Raw genomic sequence first — 25,808 nt, forward strand, 5'->3', positions numbered from 1 at the left:
CTTTTAAAGTAGGCTCCATGTCCAGCATGGAGCCCAATGCCGAGCCCAACGTGGGGCTCGACCTCAGGACCCTGAGATCATGACCTGAGCGGAGATCCAGAGTTGGACGCGCCATGGACTGAGCCACCCAGGTACCCCAAGTTCTTTATTTTAATTCCACTGTAGTTAGCAGTGTCCTACTAGTTTCAGGTGTATGGTACAGCGATTCAGCAATCCTATACATCACCAGTGCTCATCCTGGTAAGTGTCTTCTCTAATCCCCACCGCCTATTTCAACCATCCCCCCGCCCTCCGTGGAGCCATCCTTTTTAAAAAAGAAATACCGCAGGGACCCTGGCTCCTGGCAGCGTTGTCCCGTCCAGAGAAGTGCATGGAGCTGCGTCCTGTGTTGGGGGACAGCGCCCCCTGCGGCCCATGGAGAGACAGGGCCACGCACAGCTGAAGGACCCCCTCCTTTGCTTGTTCCAGGCTGGGGGGCAGGTAATCCAGGTAAGAATAATTCAGAAGGTACCTTGAATTTGAGGTGGTGATGATGCATCCAAGAATCCGTATGGAGACCAGGAGCAGAGGGAAGGATGTGGATGGCTCTGGGGTTCAGGGGGGCCACAGGCCCACGTAAGCTCCACCACCACGGAGCAGAGTGGACGGCTGGATGTGGCCTCCCCTGGAGGGCTGCCCTCTCTGTGGGCTGCACATGTGCAGTGGGCAGGCTGCCCAGCTGTCCGTGGGGGCCCTGAAGGGACGAAGAGTGCGTGCCGGGAAGGCCTCAGGCAGGAAACCGGCTGAGCGGGGCTCAAGCTGATGTGAGTAGTTCAGGGTGGCCGCAGGGAGGATGCAGGGAAGCCTCCGACTGAGGCAGCAACAGGGGACCAAGCAGAGGGAAAAGATGCAAATCTGACTCCTGGCTTCAATATTTTACAGGAGCTAGAATCGTTCAAAAACGTACTGAGCACCTACTCTGTGCAGGAGCTATGGCACGTAGGCCTGAGACGGGGTCGTAACAGCACCCTCCAATAACTGTGCACCTCCATTCCCAGCTGGGACGCCTGACCCACTGTCCGGGATGCAGGCTGAGGGGCCCCAGACAGGGAGCTCTAAACCTCTGGAATTAGGACCATGATTCAGGCTTTTTTTTTTTTTTTAAGATTTTATTTATTTATTTGAAAGAGAGAGAGCACGCATGAGCAGGGGGAGCAGCAGAGGGAGAGGGAGAAGCAGACTTTCCACTGAGCAGGGAGCCCGATGCGGGCTCGATCCCAGGACCCCGGGACCACGACCTGAGCGGAAGGCAGACGCTTAACGACTGAGCCACCAGGCGCCTTGACGCCCAGACGTTTTGCTGAGTCTAGAATTCCTTTCATTCTAGCGACCGATTATCCCTCTTCTAAATCATGTGAAAACTTAACTAGTGGTTTAAACTTTGTTCCAAGTTAAAATGTGCAGGTGGGGTCCCTGGGGAAAGTCCCCGCCCTGTCCTCTAGTCATCCAGACATCTGATTTCAGTGTCATTGTAATGGGATTTTCGTCATGTGAGTGAGATTGAGCATCTTCTTATGAGTTAGAGATATTTTGTAGTTTTTCTATGAAGTGTCTGTTTACTCTGCCCAATTTTCTACCTAAAGTTAGTATTACTTTTGTATTTGTAAGCACTCTCGCTATGTCGGCAAATCGGCCCTTTGAATTTGATGATAGCTGTAAACATGTTTGTTTTTATGATTTCATTTGGTCATTCGTCTCTTGACATTGCGTTTATGGTTTTTTTCCGTGGAGAGATTTAAGAAACTGTTCATTACTGAAGCATAGCGGACCAGAGTGTTACTGCGTTTCAGGCGTACAACAGGGAGGACGGACAGTCACGCGCAGTCCACGCTGCTCATCACCACGAGTGCAGTCACCGTGTGCCCCCGCGCAATATCGTCACAGGGTCCTGACAGAACTCCCTCCGCGCAGATCTTTCTAGATGGGTAGACTCTGTCTTTCGGTGCACGATGTCTACGCTGAAACGTTCTTGAGATAGCGTGAGCTCAGACATGGACCCCTGCCTTGCAGTTGTTCGGTTAGCTGGTAGGAAAATCAAGAGAGCAGTGAGTGACTGTAGACACTACCAGATGGTCTAAGGTGCTGTTTCTTCCCGTCTGTCCAGAATCCAGCTGTTGGTCCCCCGGCCACTTATCAAGCCTGTGCTGAGCTCTAAGACACGACATTTGTGGTGAGGGAGCCTGTGCTCAGCAGGACACCCATCGGGGCCGGGGCCCCGGCTCTCCGTTCGCCCCGTGTGGCCGTGGGCAGGTTCCCCATCTCACATCATGAAATAGGACGGAAATGTGGAAGGATCAAGGATTAAAGGCTGAAGAACAGACGCGGTCAGGTGGAGCTTGGGGCCCGTCCTGGATTGCTGATTTCAGGAGGTGGAATCAGAGGGAGGTCGCTGGACTGAGCAAGTCAAGGAGCTGCAGGGGCTCCATGCTGGATGTTCAGGGGGCGGGTGGGGAGAAGCTGGGGGCCTCCTGCGCACAGCCCCATGCGTGCGTGCGCATTTCGAGAGGCAGCTCTGTGGAGGCCGGCTTGGAAGAGGAGAGTGGGCACGAGCTCCGGCTCCGGGGAAGCTACGCAACGAGGTGGTGCGTGCAGCGAGGAGGATGCCCACGTGCGGAGCTTCCCGGGAGCTGCCTCCTCGAGCGGAAGCCAAGGACCTGGGCAGCAGGCCGGGGCCAGTGGGGCCGAGGGAGGGGCTACGGAGTCAGGCTCTCCCAAGAACCTCGGACGTTTACAGCATCCATGGCAGCTGTTCTGTTTTTTAAAGATTTCATTTTTAAGTCATTTCTATGCCCCACGAGGGGCTTGGACTCAGGGCCAAGAGTCGCAGGCTCTAGCGACGGAGCCAGCCCGGCGCCCACCTGTCCGCCTCTATCGGCGGTACCCCCGGGCTGCTGGTGTCAGGGTGGGGGTCAGCCCCAAGACAGTGGGCTGGGCCGTCCCGGGGTCGTGCGTAGATGCGGGGCTCAGGACCTCGGGCTGCACAGGCTGGGGTTCTGGGGAGTGTTCGCGCTGACAGCTGGCTCTTGCTCATGTCATATTCACACTGAACGCACTGAGACCTTCGTCCTCCCCGTGTGCAAACAAGCCACACCTTCTCCAGCCAACGTCCACCTCACCCGTCTGCTACCCTAGGCCCGTCACCCAGCCCTGCGAGCTTCACCTTCCTGGCAATCCAGTGTTTCCAGGGAGGGGTGCTCCTCACCTCTCCCCCAGTGTTCCCGACACACGCACATTGTCCAAAGGGCACAGGGGAAAGAGAGCCATTCACCTGCTGGCTCTCTGTCCAGACAGCCCGGAAGACGTCCTGGAGTGGAGCACAAGGGAGCTTCTCGGGAGGAGGACCATGTGAGAGGTTTGGGGATGCGGGAGTGAGGATGTTTAAGACAAGTGCGGCCATCTTGCCCCTCTTTGGAGACGCTCTGAAAGGAAGGGGAAAGGCCTTCAGACTTCGCACAGGTCCCTGGTCTGCTCCACATGCCCTGTTCTCTTTCTCTCTCACCGTGGAATCCATGTAACCCCGGAAAGGATGTTGGTTGAGAGAGAGAGACACAGATGCAACGGCTGGACTCGGTGGCAGTAGCCGAATTCTTGGACTGTGGCCACGAGCCTCCTGCTGTCCCGTGTGGGAGAGGACACGCCAAGCCCCCGCCGCATTGTCTCCACCTCAGGCCCGTCAGCGAAGACGACCAGCTTCAAAGTTCATGACGCTCTGGCCTCGTCACTCTGAGCTGTGCAAGGACAGAGAGCTCTGGAGAGGAAAACAGAGTTGGCTTCTGAATCGCCGGCTTGCTCCCGACGTGTGACAAATAAGAAGAGATTTTCGGCGGCTGGAGGGAGCGCGTCAAGGCTGAGCAGAGAGCTTTGCCACGGGTGCAGACTCGGGGCGTGTGTGGTCGGGCTGTGGTTCCAGCCACAGAGAGCGGGCCGTTGCCTGACGTCGGGGCCGAGCCGAGCTCTCTCCGCTGCCCCGGGGGCTGCCCCCCAGCTGGGCCTTCTTGTCTGGCCTGTGTCGGTCCAGGCCCTCCAAAACCCCGCAGGAGAAGGAGGCCCTGGGGCCGGGAGGCCAGCAGAGGCCATGGTTCCTCCGCAGGAGGACGGCCGGGAAGAGGGCGTCTGCGCCATCTGCCAGGAGCTCCTGAAGGAGGCTGTGAGCACCGAGTGTGGACACCGCTTCTGTCGAGGGTGCCTGGCTCGGCACGTGGCGAAGGCCTCGGCCTCCGGAGTCCTCTGCTGTCCCTTGTGCCGGAAGCCCTGTTCCGAGGGGGTGCTGGGGCCGGGCTACCTCTGCTCCAGCCACCAGAAGAAGGTGTGCTCTTTCTGTGAGGAGAGCAGACTTCTTGTGTGCAGGGAGTGCCTGGCGTCGCCTGAGCACCAGGGGCACAGTGAGCTGGCCGTTGAGGACGCGGTCAACCACTACAAGGTAAGGCCCGGCCACCACCTGCCCCAGAGCCCCCTCCTACCCTCTGCCCACACAGGCTCCAGAACTGACAGTGTCCCGGTTCTTCGGCTTCATCCTACTTTGGACCCTTGTCCTGGCTTTTCCACCATACACATGTCCATGCACTGGTAGGAGGCTGAGCGGTGCTGTCTCTGTGGTGATGCGTTCCCAGGAAGCGTGCTTTGCCCTCAGTTTGCTCATCTGTAGGATGGACTTGAGCCTGAGAATGCACAGATCTTTCAGGACTAGACTACATGGTTCCCCTGCTTGATAGAACTAGAAATTTGGTGGGAGATGTAATCAGCTTTTGCATATGCTGATAATTATCCTGCATATATATATATATATATATATATTTCATGAGACTTTTGTAACTATGGTTTTTAAAATTTAAACTCCAGTGTAGTTAACATACGGTGTAATGTTAGTTTCAGGTGATTCATCACCTCCATCCGTGACCCCATGCTCATCCCCATCACCTGTTTCCCCCACCCCCACTCACCTCCCCTCGGGTGACCATCAGGGTTTTCTCCAGAGTTCAGAGTCTGTTTTATGGTTTCCTCTCTCTCTCTTTCCTTTGCTCATTTGTTTTGTTTCTTAAATACCACACAGGAGTGAAATCATATGGTATTTGTCTGTCCTGAAAATATATTGAAGCCTGGAAATTAGTACATGATTCTCTCTTTTACCTCTTCCTTTGTCTCCCTCCATTCCTTCCTTCCTTCCTTCCTTCCTTCCTTCCTTCCTTCCTTCCTTCCTTCCTTCCTTCCTTCCTTCCTTCCTATAGTGGTTATTTTTATCCTATTTAATTTTTTATCATAAAAGTTACATGCTTTTGGTAATACATTCAGTCAACACTGTAAGGTATGAAGTCAAAATAAAAATCTTCCTGCTTCCCGAAGGTAACCATTGTTAGGTTTTTGTGTATCATCCTTCCAGAGAACTGTGCATGTGAATGCACTCTTCAACACTCCCCCACCACAGATTCTCCATCTTTTTTGTAGCTCATTTTTGTCGTCTATAAGTACATCTTGGACATTTTCCCATTTTCCTATCAGTGTGTATAGATAAATTTTTATGAAGTCTTTTTCAACCACCACACGGTACGCAATTCTATGAGTGCACCATGAACTGGCAGACATTGAGTTATTTCAAGGTTATTGTTTTGTTTTGAGATCGCATAGAATGTTTTGGTGAACATCCTTCAACACGTGTTTTAGAGGACTCAGCATATCCAAGATAACATTTTGGTGATAGTGTGAGTTAACTTCCAAGTGAGGATGGTTTTTCCCGTCGCAGTTTATTGAATAATCCAGAGTTGCCCCACTGATTTGGATCCCAGCTTCATAATCTGCTGCAAATGCACACACAGTTGCATATTTTCCTGACTCCCTCTTCTGTTCTGTCCTTTGTCTATTCCTGCCTGTGTGCCCAACCATTGGAAATACGTACCTTTGCAATGTGTATTAATGTCAGGTAAGTCTTAGAACCCTCATGATACTTTAATATGTTAGATTTTTTTGTGGATATTCATTATGTTTATTTTGCCACTTGGCTTTATCATTATTGTTACGAACCTGCCCACCCTCCAACCCCAACCCAGTTAGTATTTGATTGGGTGGAAAACTGACATATTTTCACCAGGGTGTCTTTCTGTCCAGTAATGAAAGATGAATATTCAGAATCTTCCTTTAGATACTTGACTTTTTGAGAATGTGTTCTGATATAGGAGGAGAAGGGGGAGTCCAGGTTGGAGGGGAGGATGGGAAGTGGTGACATAATTTAGAAAGCCAGGGAGGCCAGTTTCCTTCAGTGCAGGGCACAGGGAGAGGTCTCCCACCACTCATGAGCCTGGCGCAATCACTCAGTGATTTATTCAGCTCTGTGTTCTGTGTAGGATGTTGTATGGTGTTGCAGGAAGCAGAGATGATTCAGAATCCTTGTCCTTGGGTTTGCCTTTAAATTATGACAGTAAGCCTGAAATAAATAACAATATTTGTTCACTTGTGAAAGACTTAAAGAAATTCCTGGAGTGTGTCAGAAATGACCATATATGCTGGGAATACGATGGACAAGACGGATGCCATCCCTGCTGTGAGGGTTCTGCAGCTGAGGGAGGGAGACAGACAAGAAATCAAGCAAACTCTGAGTTTTTTTATGAGCTAGGAGGAAAATAAACAAGGGTCTGACACGGGAGTAATGGTGGCCCACATCCATGGGGCCGGTGAGGGCCTCGTGGAGCAGGTGACGCCCAGCGGGGACCTAGAGAGGAAGAGTCTGCAGGACCAGGTCCTGAGAAAGGCCATCACTTAGATGTGAGGTCGAGGGTGACTTGGGAGGAGCCACCCACCAGGGGCAGGCCCGGAGAAACACCATGGGTGCAGCGTTCCAGATGCCGGAGATGGGGCACGTGGTGTGTCCGGGGGTGCTGAGCACAGGGCCAGGGGCTGCGGCAGGGGCTCGGGGAGGGGCAGGAGAGGGGTCGGCGCTGGGGGTTCATTCCGGGTGGTGGCGCGAGTGTTCAGTGCACTGGGGAAGGTGTCAGCAGACAGCAAGCAGGAGGTGTGGCTTGGGAAAGAGAACCCAGGGGTCCCTGATGCTGGGTGATGTTGAACAGTTTTTCATGTGTCTGTTGGCCATTTGTATGTCTTCTTTGGAGAAATGTCTGTTCATGTCTTCTGCCCATTTCTTGACTGGATTCTTTGTTTTTGGGTGTTGAGTTTGAGAAGTTCTTTATAGATCTTGGATATCAGCCCTTTGTCTGTAGTGTCATTTGCAAATATCTTCTCCCATCCTGTGGGTTCCCTCTTGGTTTTGTTGACTGTTTCCTTTGCTGTGCAGAAGATTTTTATCTTGATGAAGTCCCAAAAGTTCATTTTTGCTTTTGTTTCCCTTGCCTTGGAGACGTGTCTAGCAAGAAGTTGCCTGCAGCTAAGGTCACAGAGGTTGCTGCCTGTGTTCTCCTCTAGGATTTTTTTAAAAGATTTTATTTATTTATTTGAGATAGAGATTAGGAGAACGAGTGGGAGGAGGGGCAGAGGGAGAAGCAGACTCCCTGAAGCACAGGGAGCCCGATGTGGGACTTGATCCCAGGACCCTGGGATCGTGACCTGAGCCGAAGGCAGACGTTTAACCGACTGAGCCACCCAGGCGCCCTCTCCTCAGGATTTTGATGGATTCCTGCCTCACATTTAGGTCTTTTACCCAGTTTGAATTTATTTTTTGTATATGGTGTAAGAAAGTGGTCCAGTTTCATTCTTCTGCATGTGGCTGTCCAATTTTCCCAACACCATTTGTTGAAGAGACTGTCTTTGTTCCATTGAACATTCTTTCCTGCTTTGTCAAAGATGAGTTGACCCTAGAGTTGAGGGTCCATTTCTGGGCTCTCTGTTCTGTTCCATTGATCTATGTGTCTGTTTTTGTGCCAGTACCATGCTGTCTTGATGATGACAGCTTTGTAATAGAGCTTGAAGTCCGGAATTGTGATGCCGCCAGCTTTGCTTTTCTTTTTCAACATTCCTCTGGCTATGCGGGGTCTTTTCTGGTTCCATACAAATTTTAGGATTATTTGTTCCATTTCTTTGAAAAAAGTGGATGGTATTTTGATGGGGATTGCATTGAATGTGTAGATTGCTTTGGGTAGTATAGACATTTTAACAAGGTTTATTATGATATGGTGTCCTTCTTCATCTCTTATTACAGTCTTTGGTTTAAAATCTAGTTTGTCTGATATGAGGGTTGCTACTCCAGCTTTGTTTTGATGTCCCATTAGCATGGTAAATGGTTTTCCACCCCCTCACTTTCAATCTGGAGGTGTCTTTGGGTCAAAAGTGAGTCTCTTGTAGACAACAAATTGATGGGTCTTATTTTTTGTCAATCTCCTACCCTATATCTTTTGATTGGAGCATTTAGTCCATTTACGCTGAGTGACTATTGCAAGATATGAATTTAGTGCCATTGTATTGCCTGTAAGGTGACTGTTACTGTATATTGTCTCTGTTCCTTTCTGGTCTGTGTTACTTTTAGGCTCTTTCTTTGCTTAGAGGACCCCTTTCAATATTTCTTGTAGGGCTGGTTTGGTGTTTGCAAATTCTTTTAGGTTTTGTTTGTCCTGGAAGCTTTTTATCTCTCCTTCTATTTTCAATGACAGCTTAGCTGGATATAGTATTCTTGGCTGCATATTTTTCTCGTTTAGTGCTCTGAATATATCATGCCAGTCCTTTCTGGCCTGCAGCTCTCTGTGGTCAGGTCAGCTGCCAGCCTAATGTGTCTACCCTTGTTGGTTAAGGACCTCTTGTCCCAAGCTGCTTTTAGGATCTTCTCTTTATCTCTGAAATTCACAAGTTTCACTATACTATGTCATGGTGTTGACCTATTTTTGTTGATTTTGAGGGGAGTTCTCTGTACCTCTTGGACTTGAATGCCTGTTTCCTTCCCCAGATTAGGGAAGTTCTCAGCTATAATTTGTTCAAATAAACGTTCTTCCCCATTTTCCTGCTCTTCTTCTTCTAGGACTCCTATAATAGGGATATTATTTTGCTTTATGGAATCACTTAGTTCCCTAAGTCTACCTTTGTGATCTAATAGTTTTCTTTCCCTCTTCATTGCAGCTTCATTATTTCTCATCATTTTATCTTCTGTATCACTGATTCATTCTTCTGATTCGTTCATCCTCGTTTTTATGGCTTCCACTTGGGACTGCATATCGGTTGTAGCATTTTTAATTTCAGCCTGACTAGATTTTAGTTATTTTATCTCTGCAGTAAGGGATTCTCTAGTGTCTTCTATGCTTTTTCAAGCCCAGCTAGTATCCTTATAATCATTGTTTTAAATTCTAAGTTCAGACATTACTTATATCTGCATTGATTAAATCTCTGGCTGTCATTTCTTCCTGTTCTTTCTTTTGGAGTGAATTCCTCCATCTTGTCATTTTGGAGGAAATAAAAAAGAAAGAAAAAAATAGAAAAAAGAAATAAGAATAAAAAAATAAAAATAAAAAAATTTAAAAAATAATTAAAAATAACATAAGATAAAATAATATACATATAGGAAGCTAGTACCTAGGTGTGTTTTGGTCTGCTTGTTATGAGAAGCTTGTTAGAAGAAAGATAGAAAGAAAGAAGAAAAGGAAAAGAAGAAAAAAATTAAAAACTAACATATATAGAGATATATAACTAATATATGTATAAAAACTATATATATATACATATAATACAATAAAAAGTTTAAAAATGCTCTTTCTGTATTATAACATTCATTTTCAGGCAGTTAGTATTATAGATTCAAATAAGAGTCTGCTGGGCTCATATTTCCTGTAAGCTACTTTCCTGACATTTTCTAGATGCACAATCATGTGGACATTGTCAGGCTTGGTCATCAACACCATTCCCCCTCATAAAATGTAATGGGTGATTTCATTCTTATTCATATTTTGGGACACTTTTGGCTTCATAGGGAGCATATTTTTGAAAGCTGGTAATTTGTTTTGGCTACTGTATTAGGAAAATGTAAATTTTGGTCTGTTAGCCACTTCTGTTAATGCATTTTGTGAATAAAGCTTTTGAGAAGGAATTTCAATGTTGCTAGATTCTCACATTTCATTACTACTCGGTGCCCTTTTCGGTTAGTTTTTCTTACTGTGAAATCACGTTTTATCTGATATCTGATAGGATCACAAACGTTTAAAAATATTCATTATGACAAAAGAGGTCTTGCACTATTCCCTGTATTTCAATCTGTCCTTTTTTTCCCTGTGGGATATTTTAGGAAAGCAAGAGTTTGTACAATTTTTATTTTTAATTCTAATGAGTGCATATTCGTATGACATTCACCCACTAAATATTATTTTAATGCAAACATGGAGGGATCCATTTATTTTTTTTATTTTTTATTTTTTTAAAGATTTATTTATTTGAGAGAGAGAGACACAGTGAGAGAGGAAACCCAAGCAGGGGGAGTGGAAGAGGGAGAAGCAGGCTTCCCACTGAGCAGGGAGCCCGATGCGGGGCTCGATCCCAGAACCCTGAGATCACGACCTGAGCCGAAGGCAGACGCTTAATGACTGAGCCACCCAGGCACCCCTGGAGGGATCCATTTAAAAAAAAAAGTGGACTTTACCTTATTCATTTGAATATTGGCAATGATAGGTCTGTATTATCTTTGATTATTTCATGCATTTATCTTTATTACTACCTTTGCTTTCTTTTTTCACTTACACAATGTTTGCAGTTGACTTCAAACTTTTTATTAAAGTTTTAAACTATATAAGCAGAGAGGGAGAAAAACCATGAGAGACTCTTAATCATAAGAAACAAACTGAGGGTTGCTAGAGGGGAGGGGCGTGGGGGGATGGGGTAGCTGGGGGATAGACATTAAGGAGGGAACCTGATGTGATGAGCATTGGGTGTTATACACAACTGATGAATTATTGAACACTACATCTGAAACCAATGATATACTATATGTTGGCTAATTGAATTTAAATTAAAAAAATAAATTTTAAACTATACCAGGAGGTAAGACTGTGGCTTTTCACCTGCATCTTGAGACTCGGTCTCATTCTGACAGGCAGAAACAGGTAGCATTCCTGGCAGAGGGAAGTAGGTGATAAGGCTAGATGGGGTGTGGCTGCATGGGGTGTGTTCAGGAAGCCACACGTAATTCCTTTGGTTAGTGGGGAGCCTGTGGGGAGGTTGGGGGGAGCACTGGGAATGGAGAGTGAGGTCAGGTCCCTGAGAGCCATGGACACGGGGTTAAGGAGTTTGGGCTTATCTTTGGTAATGAGAAGTCATTTTGAAGAGAGGAATAACATGGGTCAAAGATGAAATATGACTGAGGTGTCCAGCAGGAGGACAGCAGATGGTGAGTCCAATGACAGAGCAGGGGACTGCACAGAGGAGTGGCGAATGGGATGATGCTTGACGTTCCATATTGACTTTGAGCTGCTGGTAGGACAGTAGGAGAGACTTAACTCTCAGCTGGAAACATGGGATCGACTGTTAGGGGAAAATATCTGTGTTGGGAATTAGGATGAAATCTGAAGCCTCCAGAATGGAAAATTAAGGGTATAGTGTGGAGATGGAGAAGGGTTCAAGAAGCAACCCGAGGAAGGCTCCCTTCCCCGGGAAAAGTGCAGAAGCAGAGGGGCAGCAGTGGGAGGGACCAGGACAAGGAAGGATAGGTGAGGGTGGGGGAAATGGGGAGGGACATGGGGACAGTCACCTCAAAGAAGAGAGGCCCTCCGGATGGATTTCATTCCCAGAGATCTCTGGGGACCTTGGAGGGAGAGGTTTCCAAAGGGAAGCAAGCGCCTGGCTGAGCAGCGCACGGGCCCTGAGGAAGTGGGGCCCAGAGGTGGGCAGAGAAAGAACAGGCTGGGGGAACGTGAGGTGAGGGCTGTTTGTTTGCTTGCTGGAGCTTTTGCGTTCACCTGGACATCTCCCCTCCACCTCTGCCACCCACGGTGCCCATTTACCTCCACCCAACTCCTTCTGCCAAATGCTGCAAGTGACACCTGGTGACGTCCCCGTCCACTCTGCCTACTTGGCTTTCTGATTGCTTGGATGTCGCTGCTGACCTCTGGCCTTTGACCTCGATTCATCCACAGACTCTGAAGGCCAGGAAGAGCTTCCGAAGTCACCTCCTCCAACTCTAGGCTCTGCCTATACATCTCTCCTTTGCCAAAGCAATACATTTTGAGAGTTTACAAGAGGAAATGAGGCAAAAAATGATAAAAATAAAAAAAATGCTCCTAATAAATAGCCAGCAGCAACAACATCTCCTAAAAATATTTTTCTGACCTGCTGCGGGAAAGATTTAGTGAATGAAACCTACTCTTCAGTTAGCAGCACATCCTTATCTTCAGCCCACAAACGCCCTTCTTGTCTTACTTATTTTTCCACTTAATTACTGTTCCTCCCCCTCCCAGGGCAACCTTTGAAGTCTTTGTTGGATTTTTATTTGTAGACGGCTTGGTAAAACACATTGCTGCATCGTGTGCTATGTGCTGGATTAACACAATACTATTGTAGGCTCGTTCTGCTTCTTGTTTTTCCTCACTGCCACGTTGCCCTTGCACATTCCCAGGAGCGGACTGGACATGACCCCATCTCTCTGGTGGCACAGGGATGCTGTCGTGAGCCCTCCTCTTAGCACTGACGTGAGGGAGCCCCTGGGACACTTACCCAGAGACAGTACCACTGGATCATAGAGGTGGCTGAGTCCACGCACCTGTCACCAGCCTGCCTGCCAGTCCTCACATCACAGTCATCTCCTCTCGCCCAGGGGTTATCCAGGTGTCTGATTTGTATTAGTCTGACAGACATCCAGTAATGTTTTGTCGTTCTGTTTGTTTCCATTTCTCTGGTCACTGGTGAGCTTGGGCTTCAATTCACACACACAGCCCTTTGCATGCCCTCTTCTGGGAATTAACTATTCATGTTCTTTGCGAACCTTTCTCTTGGGTTCCTGTCTTCCTACTGATGTGCAGGCTTTCCTTTCCGTATTCCTCATCTGAGTCTCTTGTTGGTTTTGGACACTGTGCTGTGATCTCTCAACCTGGCCTTTCCCTGTGAATTTTGTCCTTGGTGTTGTCACTGAACCACAATAGTGACTGTTGATGGGGGTTCATCTCCAGACAGCTTCCCCTCCCCACAGATCACGATTTACTCTTCGACATTATTTTCTGCTAACTTTATAGTTTTACCTTCACGCTTGGGTCTTTACTCCATCTAGAGTCTGTGTCACATATGGGTCCAGGGAGGGACCCATCTTAGTTTTTCTCTATTGGGAGCCAGTTTTCACGGCGTGGTCTTCTCCAGACTCGGCCCCTTCTCTCGCTGGTGACGTTCTACTGTCTCTTTGTGACCTCCTTGGTAAACATGGGTCTGTCCCTGAGCCCTGGCTTCTCCCGCCTTCTGTGTGATCTTGTCCCCGGGACTGCACTGTTGTATCTCCACGGCTTTGTCAGTCCTGCCATCCCGCAGGGCACACAGACCTGTAGCTGGTCCGACAGGGGCTGCCCTTTGCTGACACCCCCACCTTCCCTTCCACTTTCATCATGAAATCCTATGTCAACAGTAGCACCAGCTTAGTTTAGTTTCCCTTATTGTTTTTTTTTTTTTAAAGATTTTATTTATTTATTTGAGAGAGAGAATGAGAGAGAACACATGAGAGGGGATAGGGTCAGAGGGCAAAGCAGACTCCCCGCCGAGCAGGGAGCCCGATGCGGGACTTGATCCAGGGACTCCAGGATCATGACCTGAGCTGAAGGCAGTCGCTTAACCAACTGAGCCACCCAGGCGCCCCTAGTTTCCCTTATTGTTTATCAAAACCTTGAAAGCAGATTTTTTTAGGAGCTGAAATCGTTCAATATGTCTGTAGCTTCAGGGACATAGGGACCCATCGAGACACTGATTTGGGATTGGGAGAGAGGCCTTGCCTCCTCGGGCTGTGGGTTTGCGGGCCCCGAGGCTCTTGTCCACGTAGCCAGGACGGGGCAGGAGGCGCCAGAAGCCTTCCGTCTCTGCGGAGTCAGTCCTGCTAGACTGGCTTCACGGGGCGCACAGTCGCAGGGATCCCCATACAGCTTCTAGGTGTTGGCAGAAAACACCCTGGAGTCAACGGAAAAAGTCCTGCTACTGTGTTATTTTTGTGTAGTTAAGGCTTTAAACAATTACCCATTGCTTTCCCCGACATCCTCTATTCAGTGAGCTCGGGTGCCCCTTACCGCAAGCACAGCGCTTCCAGCACGCTCTGGTTTTCGGCAGAACTTTCCTGTATGTACCTCATCCTGGGATCACGAGCTCCCGGGGCGTGCCATCGAGCACCCCCCGCACCCCCAGGCTGACAGACAGGTGTGTACATCTCTAGGAACGGCTCAGCCGCAGGAACAGGAGACTCCGAAGAGACCTGAGGGCGCTCTGCCTGCTCAGAGCGCAGGAGGAGGAGAAGCTGTGGGCAGTGCAGGTGGGATTCACGGGGTCCCGGGAGGGGCGCCTCCGAGGGTCCTGGTGGCCAGACGCCCTGTTCTGGCCACCGCGTCTGAGCAGCCTGATGGGTGTGTCGGGAGGGGGGCCTGGGGGCCAGAAGCCTGCGGGCTGGGTGACTCAGGTCACGTCTAGCCCTGTGATCTTCGTGTGGTTTAAACGTGCATTGAGGCCAGTCCCATCCGCCCGGCTCGCAGCGACCATCAAAGCCGACGAGCAGCTCACCACTGGAAATCGCACAAACCGTAGGCCTTTGTCTCTGATGGGTGAGGCCTCCGGAAGGCTGTCTGCCCCTCTTGTTCCCGTAAATGTGGGGTCTCTCCCCCGTCTGGGACGGGCAGGCAGCTCCGGGCTGGCTGTGCTGTGGCCTCTGTGGACGGTCCGAGTGTGGGGTGGGGGAGAACGTTCTCGCGGGAATATCCAGAGGCTGAAGGGCCGGGAGGGGCGCACCGACGCCGAGTCTCTGGGAATCCGCTTTCCGTAGGCCCAGGTAGGCTGCGGGACCCACAGGCTGGGGGCTGAGCTGGAGAGCCAGTCGCAGAGCAGGAGGGAGCAGGATGCCCCCCTGGAGCAGTGGCCAGACCCGCTGGAGGACACGCCGGCCCCGGGTGCCAGAATCCCCGACGAGTCGCGGGCCATAGCGCAGCTCCGCAGCCTGGTCGCAGCTCTGGACAAGACTGCCAAGGGACTGGGTGTGGACACGCTGAAGGTGCAGACCGCGAGCCCTCCCCCCGAAGGCTGCGCTCCTCCTCAGTAGCCGGCGGCACCTGCTGGCTGGTGTGACAGGGACAGGCTTCCCTGCGCCGCGTGGGGCAGAGTGGGGTGCCGGGGAGGGGCGCCCCCTCTGGGTCTGCGTGGCTTCCGGTGACGGGTTGGGGGGCTGCAGGTGGCAGGAACCTGGGAACCCACTGTGACTGTCACTCTCTTGCCCTGTGTCCTAGGAGGCCAGCGACTTACTGGACAGGTAGGAGCCGTCCCGTCTCCCTCACAGCTACACCACAAACACACACCTGCACTCGGCCTTACCATGGTCTGGGGGATCCCCAGCCCGTCGCTCGTGTCCCGTCATGCAGCCCGGCCAGGGGACAATTCCACAGGGCATACTGAAGGATTTCTTTGTTCCTAGGAGCGCGCCACAGAAATTAGAGGCTATGTACCCCCAGCTGGAGAAAAGAACCCAGCTGTCCCCTCTGCCATCCTCAGCGGCTCCGACCTGCCCATTCCTGGGCCACCTTGCCTCAGACTCACCTTCACCTCCTGGCTCTCCCTCTCCCAGCCCATCCAGCCCCCCACGAGGTCGGCCCAGGATGTCCTCACCACCCGAACATGAGCCCCTGAGCTCATCCCCGCAGCTGGGACCCGATGCCTGAGCGTCTGACCCGGGCACGGGGGTCACGGCCTCCTTCCCGAGCCATGCTCCCACTCACGGCTGCCCCCGCACGTGCCAGGGCCCAGGGCCTCCGCCTGGCCTGAGAGCAGATGGTGGTACCCTCACAATGTCGTACTAGGACAGGAGCACCCAGACGCCTGGGGGGCCCGCACGCCTGCACCCGACCCCTGCTCTCGCTCTGTATTTCTGTGGCCCCCCTTCCCGTGAGCAGGACTGAGACTGGAATGGGATACAGAAAAGGGCAGGGAGTGTCCCTCCGTGGTCACGGCTGGTAGGACTCCTCGGACACTGAACCTGCTGGGCTGATGAAGGGCGAGGGCTGGCACGGGGACCAGCAGGCGGCCCCTCCGACCAGCAACACGGGCAGCAGGGCCCTCAGTCCTGCCTCTGCAAGAACGTGAGCCCTGCCAACCGTCTGAGCGAGCCTCCGGGAGGCCCCGGCCCGCTGCGCCCTGCTTGCAGCCTCGGGAGACCCCAGGCAGAGGACCTGCCAGGCCAGGGCCCCTGCCCTGGGCCCACGTCTCCTCCACCTGCTGACACTGACAGGGGCCTCGGGCACGGGCATGGAGCCAAACCCCCGAATCCAGACGTGCCGTGTGCGTGCTTGCTCCTCGCTCCCTGCTGATTTGGGACGGCTGGTCAGCCTGGACAGGTCTTGTTCTCTCACATACACGGTGGGGTCGCTAGAGCCCACACCCTCCTCACCGGCTACTGGGAGGATTAGATGAGTAAATATACGGAACGTGTCAGAGGAGAGTTCCATAGCTGTGTTTCCTAGCTCTTCCTCTGAGGCCTGGTTCTGCCCCCTCCCCACCCCGGCCATAGCTTCCCACGACGCCTGGCTAATGGTGGAAAACCCCATTTCCTTCTTTACACGTCTGTTCTTACAACAAGCTTTTCTTTTTTGGAACTACTCGAGGGAGTCTCCGTTCTTGGTACTAGAAAGCGCCACCGAGGCATAGGGTGTGAAAACCTCAGGTGAGCCCACGGCGGTCAGGATGGGGCTGCAGCCCTCCCGTGGGGTCCTGGGGAGGGTGGCGGGGAGGAGGGGCTCAGACCCGAGCACTCCCGGGGAAGGCAGGGGCCTCGAGGGCAGATCTGGGACAAGCAGAGCAGCCGGGCCAGGTCACCGTGTGGAGGGATCCACCCTCCTCCTCCGCACAGACGCCCCCACTCCAGGTCAGGTCAGTAGAACTGAGGGTCGGACGCGCAGTCTGAGCGTCTTCACTCACTAGCAGTTGTATTTCTCAGCGAGGGAAACACACGTTGTCTTTCTGGATGCAGGCCCCTCGTGGGGGTGTGGCCACCGTCAGCGTGTTCACCGGGACCCCGCGCACCTGTTTCTGAACGAGGCGTGCCCCGCAGTGGTTCAGGCCCCTTAGTCAGATGGGCTTCCAATCCTGGCTGCAGGATCTCGGCTGTGCAGACACCCACGCTTCACTGGAAGATACCAGCAGGAAGCACTTCCTGCAGTGACCAAGGTTAGGGGACATAAAGCACACCCGTCCTCCCACAGGTGGGGACCCTGGAGGCCAATCGTCATTTAACAGGCCCCGCTAACACCAATTAAAACACACAGAAAAGCGCAATCCACTTCTTGGTGGAACCCCAGGTTTGGGGCTTTGGATGTATTATCATCATACAGAGGCTCGCATGTGCCTATTGTTCGGAATATACAACATTTTCTGTGACTATGTTTTATAGACAATGAGAACATGCTCAGAGGAAGTGGTCAGCCCCTGTGCAGCCCCTGCCCTGGGCCCACGTCTCCTCCACCTGCTGACCCAAGGAGGAGAGGCAGACCCCCGCGCCCGGGGCCTCAGCCTGCACAGGCCTCCTGGGCCCCGGTGGGGAGGTGACCGAACATTTCAGTTTGTGTCCAAGCAGAGCAAACACAGATCCTATTAAAGAGGCTGTCAGTGAGCGGTACCTTTAAGCGAGTGAAAGACAACAACTAGGAGAAAAAAGGTGTGAAGACCATACTTCCACTGGGCAGAGGATCTCACATTCCACCCTGGGGCGGCTGACGTCATTCTCCGAATTCCAGGCCTGTCCCTGCAGCCCTAGAGCTTCACCGGTGCTGCTGCAGGCCCCCCAGCACGCCCCGAGGGAACTCGGCAGCCCTGCCCTCTCTGCCCCGCAGTGGGGCTCTCTGAGCCTCATCCCTTCCCACCGTCTCGCTCTCGAGCTCAGACGGTGAGCTCACCGCAGCAGGGACGGGATTCTCCGCAGGGGAGAGCACGGGCCATGGGTTACTGTGTGCGGCCTGGCCTTCCGTCTGGCAGCCAGACGTGCCCCCAGGGGAGGGAGGCCGTGGGTGGTGTCAGGGTCTCATGCCCAGTGTCCAAGGGCTGCAGGGTCAGCCAGCCGGGTCTCTGCCAACCCTCCTCCCCTCACTCGGCTCTCGCGTGTCCTACGGCAGTCCTCCCCAGGAAGCCCTCCCTGCTGCTGGGCCCCTTGCCCTGAGCTCCCCCCACACAGGGCAGCCCTGCCCAGCACCTGCCACCCCCGCTGCGATGTCCTCTTCCTGCCTCTGTCTGGTCCGTGAGTTCCTCCAGATACCAAACAGATTTTCCTTTCATTTTCATACCACCAGTGGTGACCATCCTGCCTGGTTCACAGGTAACACCCAAGAGATGTTTCTCGAAGGTACATGTATATGAACCCTCATTTTTCTGGAAGAAGAAGTAATGGAGAGGTGCCTTGCCCAAGATCACACAATGGTGGGCCACAGGCTGGTCTAGAGCCCGGTCTTCTGGCTCCAAACCTGGGTCTCCTGTGTCCGCTGGGGACCGCTGGGCCGCGTCCCCGGAGCCCCTAGCCCCCGGGTGTCAGGGAAACGGTCACCCACTTTGTCCTTGCAAGTCCTTGGTCTGCCACGCTTCTGCCCCAACCCCCAGGTGAGCCCGCAGGGTCAAGTTCGTGCAGCGCTCTCGTGAGCCCCCTCCCGACAGGAGGGTGACCGGCCCCTCAGGAACTCACGGAGAAGCTAGACCCTCGGCCCCAGAGCCCAAAGAAGGGAAAGACCTTCTGGGTGAAGGAGGCCGTGAAGGTGTAGATGGGCTCCTGGCTGACAGCGTTGACGAAGGTCACCCAGCCCACCTCATAGTCCAGGGACACACGCACCTGCCGCGGCTGCTCCCCCAGCGCCAGCCGCGTGGGGAAGGAGCCCAGCGCCGACACGAAGCCCCAGGCCAGCCTCACGGCCCACACGCCCTCCTCTGGCCGCAGCCGCAGCTCCCCCTTCCGCGCCACGTCCTCGCTCGCCACGCCCACCGTGCAGCTGCCGCCGTGGGCCAGGTCCACCTTCACCAGCCACGTGTGTCTCCCCCCTGTGAAGCCGCCGTGGGCCAGGACACAGGTGGCCCGGTCAAAACGCTGGGGGTTGTCCGGCGAGTTCTGCCACTTGTAGGAGAACTGGGCGCGCCGCTGGTCCTCAGACAAGAGGAGCTTGGGGTGGGAGGTCTGGGGGTCCAGAGAGATGTCAGCTGCGGGGGACAGAGACGTCAGCGGACATCTATCACCTGCAGGAGGACCTGAAAGCCCTGCCTCCACCCGCTGGCGTCCTTCTCCACGTCGCGTGTGTGCGCGCGCGAGTCCGGGCCGAGCGGCTGCGTGGGCGTCACCCGGGACAGTGCTAGAAATCCCCACGCCCCGACTTCACCCCAGACCACCCCGAGCAGAGTCTGGGCTCTGAGCGGGTGACTGGCGCGTGTTACCGCCTGCCCGCAGGACGCCTGGCTCCCGCACGCCCGCCCTCATCAGCTCAGCGCGGTCCTCGCAAAGCAGCTGGGTCCCCGCAAACGGGCGGCCTCGCAGGGCCGCGGTCCTCGCAAAGCAGCTGGGTCCCCGCAAACCGGCGGCCTCGCAGGGCCGGGGTCCTCGCAAAGCAGCTGGGTCCCCGCAAACGGGCGGCCTCGCAGGGCCGCGGTCCTCGCAAAGCAGCTGGGTCCCCGCAAACGGGCGGCCTCGCAGGGCCGCGGTCCTCGCAAAGCAGCTGGGTCCCCGCAAACGGGCGGCCTCGCAGGGCCGCGGTCCTCGCAAAGCAGCTGGGTCCCCGCAAACCGGCGGCCTCGCAGGGCCGCGGTCCTCGCAAAGCAGCTGGGTCCCCGCAAACGGGCGGCCTCGCAGGGCCGCGGTCCTCGCAAAGCAGCTGGGTCCCCGCAAACCGGCGGCCTCGCAGGGCCGCGGTCCTCGCAAAGCAGCTGGGTCCCCGCAAACGGGCGGCCTCGCAGGGCCGCGGTCCTCGCAAAGCAGCTGGGTCCCCGCAAACCGGCGGCCTCGCAGGGCCGCGGTCCTCGCAAAGCAGCTGGGTCCCCGCAAACGGGCGGCCTCGCAGGGCCGCGGTCCTCGCAAAGCAGCTGGGTCCCCGCAAACGGGCGGCCTCGCAGGGCCGCGCCCGCCGCCGCCGACACCCTCCCCGCTCCTGCGTCTGAGATCTCGGAGGGTCGGGGCGCATTCACCGTCTGCTCCCGCAAGCTCTCTGGCCCGTCTGCAGGCTATTCCTGCTGCCTCAGTCATTTTAAGGCCACCAGAGTCAGAGGACCACTTCTTAGCACGAAAAGCTCCCAGACACCCTGCCCAGTGTGGCTTTTAATATCCGTTAAGTTGAGACACTCGTAAATTCCGATGTGGCGACGGGTCAGAGAATCCCTCCCAGCAACGCGACTCCCCGGGTCTCTGGCTGAAGGACGCCCTGGGTGGCATCCTGCCCCGGGTCGCCTTCCCTCCAGCTACCCTAACTGTGAAGCTCCACTGACGGGTGCAGTTTCCCGTGACTCCAGCAATGGGCTCCTAAACCCAGACCAAAGGCCCCTCGCCCAGGAAGCCCTTCCTGAGAGCCCGCGTCCTGTTCTGGTCTGACCTTTCTCCCCGGCCGTGTCGGGTCGATGAGAACACGCGCTCCGAGCCGGGGGACGTGTGTGTGCGCGCGCGTGGGCGGGAACCCCACGCAACGCGGCTCCCCCACTCCCTCCCGTCCCAGGCCGCCTACCTGGCTCATAGTCCAACTCGAAGCAGAGTTTCTCTGTAAAGAGGATGCAAACCAGGATGAGATCCCACTCGTCTCACAAAACCACACAACATTCACTGATGAGGAAACTGAGCCCCAGACGGAAGGGACAAGAGAGGGACCGACCCGGGCACTAGCCTCAGAGTCCCGCATCTGATTCAGGCGTCTAGGGGGTGGGCCCAGAGTGCACACTCCAGAGACATCCACCGCATGAATGGATAAGGGGCTTAATTTACTTCTTACTGTCCTTGGAAACAATTTTGGGAATAGTCGAAGGTCAGGTTTGATCAGAGGACAATGTCCGCCACGGCCAGGCCTGAGTTCGAGTGTGGGCTCGTCCGGGGCGACGCTGCTATGGGCGGGCCACGGGGTGGCATCACTGCGGGCGTCCAAAGGGTGCTGGCGGAGAGCCGTGCGCCTGACTCATTCCCCAGCATCACGCCTTTTCCCACCAGCACCGCCCGTTCCAGGAAAGCCGGCAGAGTCCGCCCAGGGGCCTGGAGCGCCCGCCGGATAGGGGGATGCGAGAGAGTCAGCCGCCCCACAGCGCGGAGAAACGCTCTCCCTGGTTATTTATTAACCGTGTTCATCATCAGAAACTTATCATGCATTACAAGGGCCTCTGTAGATTTTTTAAGTTATTGAGAATGGCAGGTTTTGTTAATCATTACTTTTTATATTGTTCAAGGTCAGCAGATCAGATTTATTTGTGTAATTACTTTTCAAGTCAGTTAATTTTTTTTTTTTTCAGAAATCTTCATCTTTACTATCTCTGTTCAGTCATGTTATTCCGATAGGCAGATTTTATAAAGATGTGCAAGTAAGGACAGCCAAAGAAGGCACCAGAAGGGCACGAGCCAAAGGCCACTCAAGCCTTGGGCAGTGGATCATGAGGGTTGTTCCCAGGCCCGGGCTTCATGGACTCCCGCCCCCAGGGAGCCCTGGGGTTCTCTTACCCAGAAACATCTTCATCTCCCTCTGCAGAGGGATGGCCTGCTGGGGGAAGTCCCGAATCCTCTGGCCCAGCTCAGGGGACACAGCCTCTGGTTTCCGGCACTTTCTGGTTTCACATCTAGGGGCACAGAAATAGTGGGCTTTGGAATTCTCCAGACCCAGCTGGCTGCCTGCGAATTGGGCACAGAGACGGACACAGGCAGACACACTTCCTCGGGGACGCACCCCACTGCCCAGGCTTGGGCAACTGCCCGTGCAAATGCATGCGCGTGCATGAAGGTTGCCCTGCTGGCGTGCAATAGCCAGATGCACCAAGCACTGTGTGTACATACCCTCAGAGAATGAGGGAATGGCAGCTTACCTTATCAGAGTGCTTCTGATGTCCTAGGAGAGAGAGGGGAGAGCTCAGCAAAGACAAATACCACGTTCCCACATAGGAAAAAGGGCCCAAGATCCCGCAGGCACAGAGTTTTGGGGTTGATGAGGTGTCTGGGGTCACACAGGTCACCCCTTTATCTCATGCATCCACACAGTGGAGGGACCTGCCTGTAGCTGGAGGCCAAGGCCCCTGCTCTCAGTCCCATAAACCAGGAGTGTGGCCCCCAATCATGCTGCCCTTCTGATGCCTCGTTGGGACCCCAATATCTTCCCTCAGGTGCCACAGACCAGGAACAACTTCCTGAGGGTGGCGACAGAGCACATTCTGCCTCGGAAACAGAATGTGACATCTGTTTGCATAGCACATGATGCTCTCCAGACTGCTAGTTTCCACTGCATTTTCCCATTGGATCCTCACAGAACCCCTGACAGGTAGGTAAGGGAAGGAGCCCCCTGATTCGATGGATGTGGGCCGGACAGTGAGAGGTCGGGGAGCAGAGTGACCAGGGGACTGTCCAGGGAGCAGGGACAGGAGTTCAGGACCTGTCTTGCACATGGGATGCAGGGACATGGGATGAAGGGCTTGGACAAGTGAGATGCTGGGAGTCAGAGGCCAGCCTGCGGGGGGGCAGGTCTCACCGTCAGGAGCTCCCGGGCCGGCCTCCCGTTCTTCTCCTCCAGTTCGGAGATCAGGTTGCTGAACCGGCAGAGCTCCTCACTGACCAGGACATCAAAGTCATCCTGTTGCTTCAGGATGTCCCCGTCCAGCTTCTCTAGCTGGGCCAAGAGGATGCTCTGCTGTTCCTCCAGGAACTGGCACAGATGCGCAAACTCGAAGATCACTTTCTGTCTCTTGGTGGCCACCTGACACTGAAGGGGCGGTGGGGGGAGGCCGGGGGTGATCCCTCTGTTTCCTTACTTGTCCACCCCCGGCTCCCTCTGGCCCACACCCACGTCCTCCACGTTCGGTGGAAAATCGGAGCCCCCGCCCCAGGTCCCTGCACTGTCCGCACAGCACGAGGCTGCCTCGTGGGCCCAGTCGCTTTCGGTCCTTACAGCATTTCAGCAAGTCCAGGAGGGCCTGCTGACTTCTCCTCCCCACCTTGCACAAAAACAGAGATGTGCTAGTTGGGGTGGGAGTCAGTGCTGGGACTTGAGCGACTTCCCACGGGCTACGCTGGCTACCCTGCCTTGGCTTCAGGGGGCGCTGGATCCCGGGGCAGGCCGGTGCCAGGAGGGCACGGAGACCTACCAGGAGGACTTGTATCCTCTCGTTTTCTCTTGACTGGATCCTTTGAATCTCCTCTCTCTCCTTTCTTAGACACTCAAGACACTTCTGTATTTGCTCCTGGGGAGACAGAGCACGAAGTTATGTTACATGGAAGCAATGACTCGTGAAGAGGGGTCAGCCCGCTGCCTCCAGGAGGGACACGCCCGAGGGAGGGAGCCCTCCCCTCACCGCCAGCACCCGCGCCCGGACTGTCCTCGGCAGATGGCCCTCTCCGGGCCTTTTCCTTCTAGCTTTGCTCTCCAGGAACTCTGACCAGAGCTGTCCCCTCTCCCTGTGCCGGCACAGTCCGCAACTCGGTTTCCCCATCTGAGCCTGGCTGCCTTCAGCTTAAAAACCCTAGTTTGTTTTGTCTTTGGTAAGTTAGATCTGGGATCTGTCCCCAGCTGATATGCCCTTCTTTGAAAGTGTTCCAACTTGCTCGCATATCTCAAAGGGAACGCATACACACAACCCTTTCTTGTGAACAGAATCCATTTTCTGTGTATGATTCCAGACGGGAGAAGAAACCTAGATAATATAAAAAGAGTCGACACTCTGTTTTAAAAACTGCTTGCTCTAGAATAGAGTTAGGAACAGGTATTCACACACAAATGTCCACATAGGGACATTCAGAAATATAATTAACGCTCTCACCGTCAAACACTAGGGAACTAATCGGCACAGACAGATGCTCACTCTTACTAAAGCACAAGGTGTAAGTAACTAAAAAGAGCACGCAGTTAATGGTGGATAAGACTGCACGCCACATGTTTACCGACCCTGCATATAAACACTGGTTTCTTTACAAACATGAGCACGCACACAGACCTCCCCCCAAACACCACATGCACGGCAACATGCACACGTTGGTGCACATCACACACTATTTGCACAATTGCTCCCCCAAATGCAGACATCCTCGGAAGCGCCTGCCTGACCCACTGTGGTCACTCAGCCATCCTGCGTGTCCTTGTTGAGCCCCTGGTCTGTGCTGGCCATAAGTAAACAACACAGAACATGCTTCGGCACGCGCGTCTGGGCTCCTGCCTGAGGGGTGACAGGAAGAGGGAGGCCCCTGCGTCCCCGCTCCTACCCGGTAGGGCCCTGCTGCGTCCTCCAGGAAGCGCACGGTGTGTGCCCGGTGCTCCCAGGCCTCCCGACACACCACACAGAGCTGTGCCTCATCGTCCTCGCAGAAGAAGTAGATCTTTTCCCCGTGCTCCTGGCAGACGTCCTCCTCGTCTGAGCCCGGCGTGGACACCAGCTGGAGGCGCTCGATGTTCTCCACCACGCTGGCCAGCTGCCAGTTGGGCCGGAAGTTCCCAGGGCGGAAAGGCTCCTTGCAGAGGGGGCAGGTGAGGGCCTCCTCGGGGTCCGGGCCTGGGATTTCGCAGTAGCGGGTGAGGCAGCCACGGCAGAAGTTGTGGCCACAGTCGATGGTGACCGGCTCCCTCAGGGTGCCCTGGCAGATGGGGCAGTTGACCTCGTCCGCCAGGCTGGTCACAGAGGCGGCTGAGGCCATGGCGTGGCTGGGCCCGTGGGCTCCTCAAGGTCACCGTCTGTGCGTGGCTGAGCAGGAAGGATCTGGGAGAACAGCAGACACACATTCATCCTCGCACGGCCAGACGCGGCACGGCTTAAATACACACCAATGCCCTCGTGGTCATGGACGAGCGCACACACGTGCACACGCACACACAGACACGCTTGCCCAAGGGCAGGGCACCCACCTGCATGCCCTGGTCCTCCCGTCCTCCTCCCAAAGGAGTGGACACACGCGCTCCAGGAGAGGGAGGGAGGGGGGGCCGCGGCATTCCAGACACGGCCTCAGTTACTGTCCGGGCTGCTGCCCACAGCCTGGGGCCCCGCGTTGCTCCCGTCCATCCTCACACGCCCACGGTAGACGTGAAGTGGTATCTTGGCCGTCCACAGTCGGCAGAGATAGTCCTTGCTTTGGGGTGGGAGGTGGGAGGGGGACCCGGTCGGGGAGCAGAGACGCCACGCCAGCCCCCTGCAGTAGGACCAGCTGTCCCCCGGGAGATACGGGTATCAGCCGGCGCAGGGAGCGCGAGCGCGCAGATAAGGCGGCCCTGCTGGCGGAGCACGTCACCGGCCGGGCACCGGCTTCCACGGAGGTTGGAACGAGCCCTGTGTGGGAGCAGGAGGGAAACCCGCAGCAGCGGGCACCTGTTAATGACCCACACCCCGGGCCGCGTCCGTCCGCGGCGCGCCCCGAGCCCCCCGCCGCTCTGGGGCGGAGCCTCCGGGCTGAGAGGGCGCTGCTCGGGCAGCCGGCCGCGTGTGCGTGGGAAGGTGAGGGCGCCGTGTGCACTCAGAGCTGA

General features: G+C 54.4%; 2 protein-coding genes across 2 annotated transcripts; one reads left to right on the plus strand and one right to left on the minus strand.

Annotated features, from left to right (window-relative positions):
* Positions 1-3,954: 3,954 nt before the first annotated feature.
* On the plus strand, positions 3,955-15,833 carry TRIM40 (tripartite motif containing 40). Its single transcript, XM_045866075.2, has 5 exons — positions 3,955-4,459; positions 14,348-14,443; positions 14,948-15,172; positions 15,405-15,427; positions 15,590-15,833. The coding sequence occupies exons 1-5, from the start codon at positions 4,115-4,117 to the stop codon at positions 15,831-15,833; spliced, it is 933 nt and encodes a 310-aa protein (XP_045722031.2). The 5' UTR covers positions 3,955-4,114.
* A 2,798-nt stretch (positions 15,834-18,631) lies between these two features.
* On the minus strand, positions 18,632-24,988 carry LOC123836852 (tripartite motif-containing protein 10). Its single transcript, XM_045865934.2, has 7 exons — positions 24,560-24,988; positions 23,449-23,544; positions 22,836-23,066; positions 22,180-22,202; positions 21,821-21,936; positions 20,847-20,879; positions 18,632-19,341 (listed from the first exon to the last, which is right to left on the minus strand). The coding sequence occupies exons 1-7, from the start codon at positions 24,986-24,988 to the stop codon at positions 18,824-18,826; spliced, it is 1,446 nt and encodes a 481-aa protein (XP_045721890.1). The 3' UTR covers positions 18,632-18,823.
* Positions 24,989-25,808: the final 820 nt, after the last annotated feature.

Source organism: Mirounga angustirostris, unplaced genomic scaffold (genome assembly GCF_029215605.1).
Source record: "Mirounga angustirostris isolate CCGP_5_RB_7025 unplaced genomic scaffold, mMirAng1.0.hap1 SCAF_8, whole genome shotgun sequence".
NCBI lineage: Eukaryota > Metazoa > Chordata > Mammalia > Carnivora > Phocidae > Mirounga > Mirounga angustirostris.

Bases quoted from the DNA above. Each gene is read 5' to 3' on its own strand.
- TRIM40 (XM_045866075.2), top strand. From the start codon at position 4,115: ATGGTTCCTCCGCAGGAGGACGGCCGGGAAGAGGGCGTCTGCGCCATC. The intron at 14,444-14,947 runs GTGGGATTCACG...CGCTTTCCGTAG, and splicing joins AGAAGCTGTGGGCAGTGCAG to GCCCAGGTAGGCTGCGGGAC. The intron at 15,428-15,589 runs GTAGGAGCCGTC...CTTTGTTCCTAG, and splicing joins GCCAGCGACTTACTGGACAG to GAGCGCGCCACAGAAATTAG.
- LOC123836852 (XM_045865934.2), bottom strand. From the start codon at position 24,988: ATGGCCTCAGCCGCCTCTGTGACCAGCCTGGCGGACGAGGTCAACTGC. The intron at 21,937-22,179 runs GTAAGCTGCCAT...CTGTGCCCCTAG, and splicing joins ATCAGAAGCACTCTGATAAG to ATGTGAAACCAGAAAGTGCC. The intron at 19,342-20,846 runs GTAGGCGGCCTG...TGTCCCCCGCAG, and splicing joins CGAGTTGGACTATGAGCCAG to CTGACATCTCTCTGGACCCC.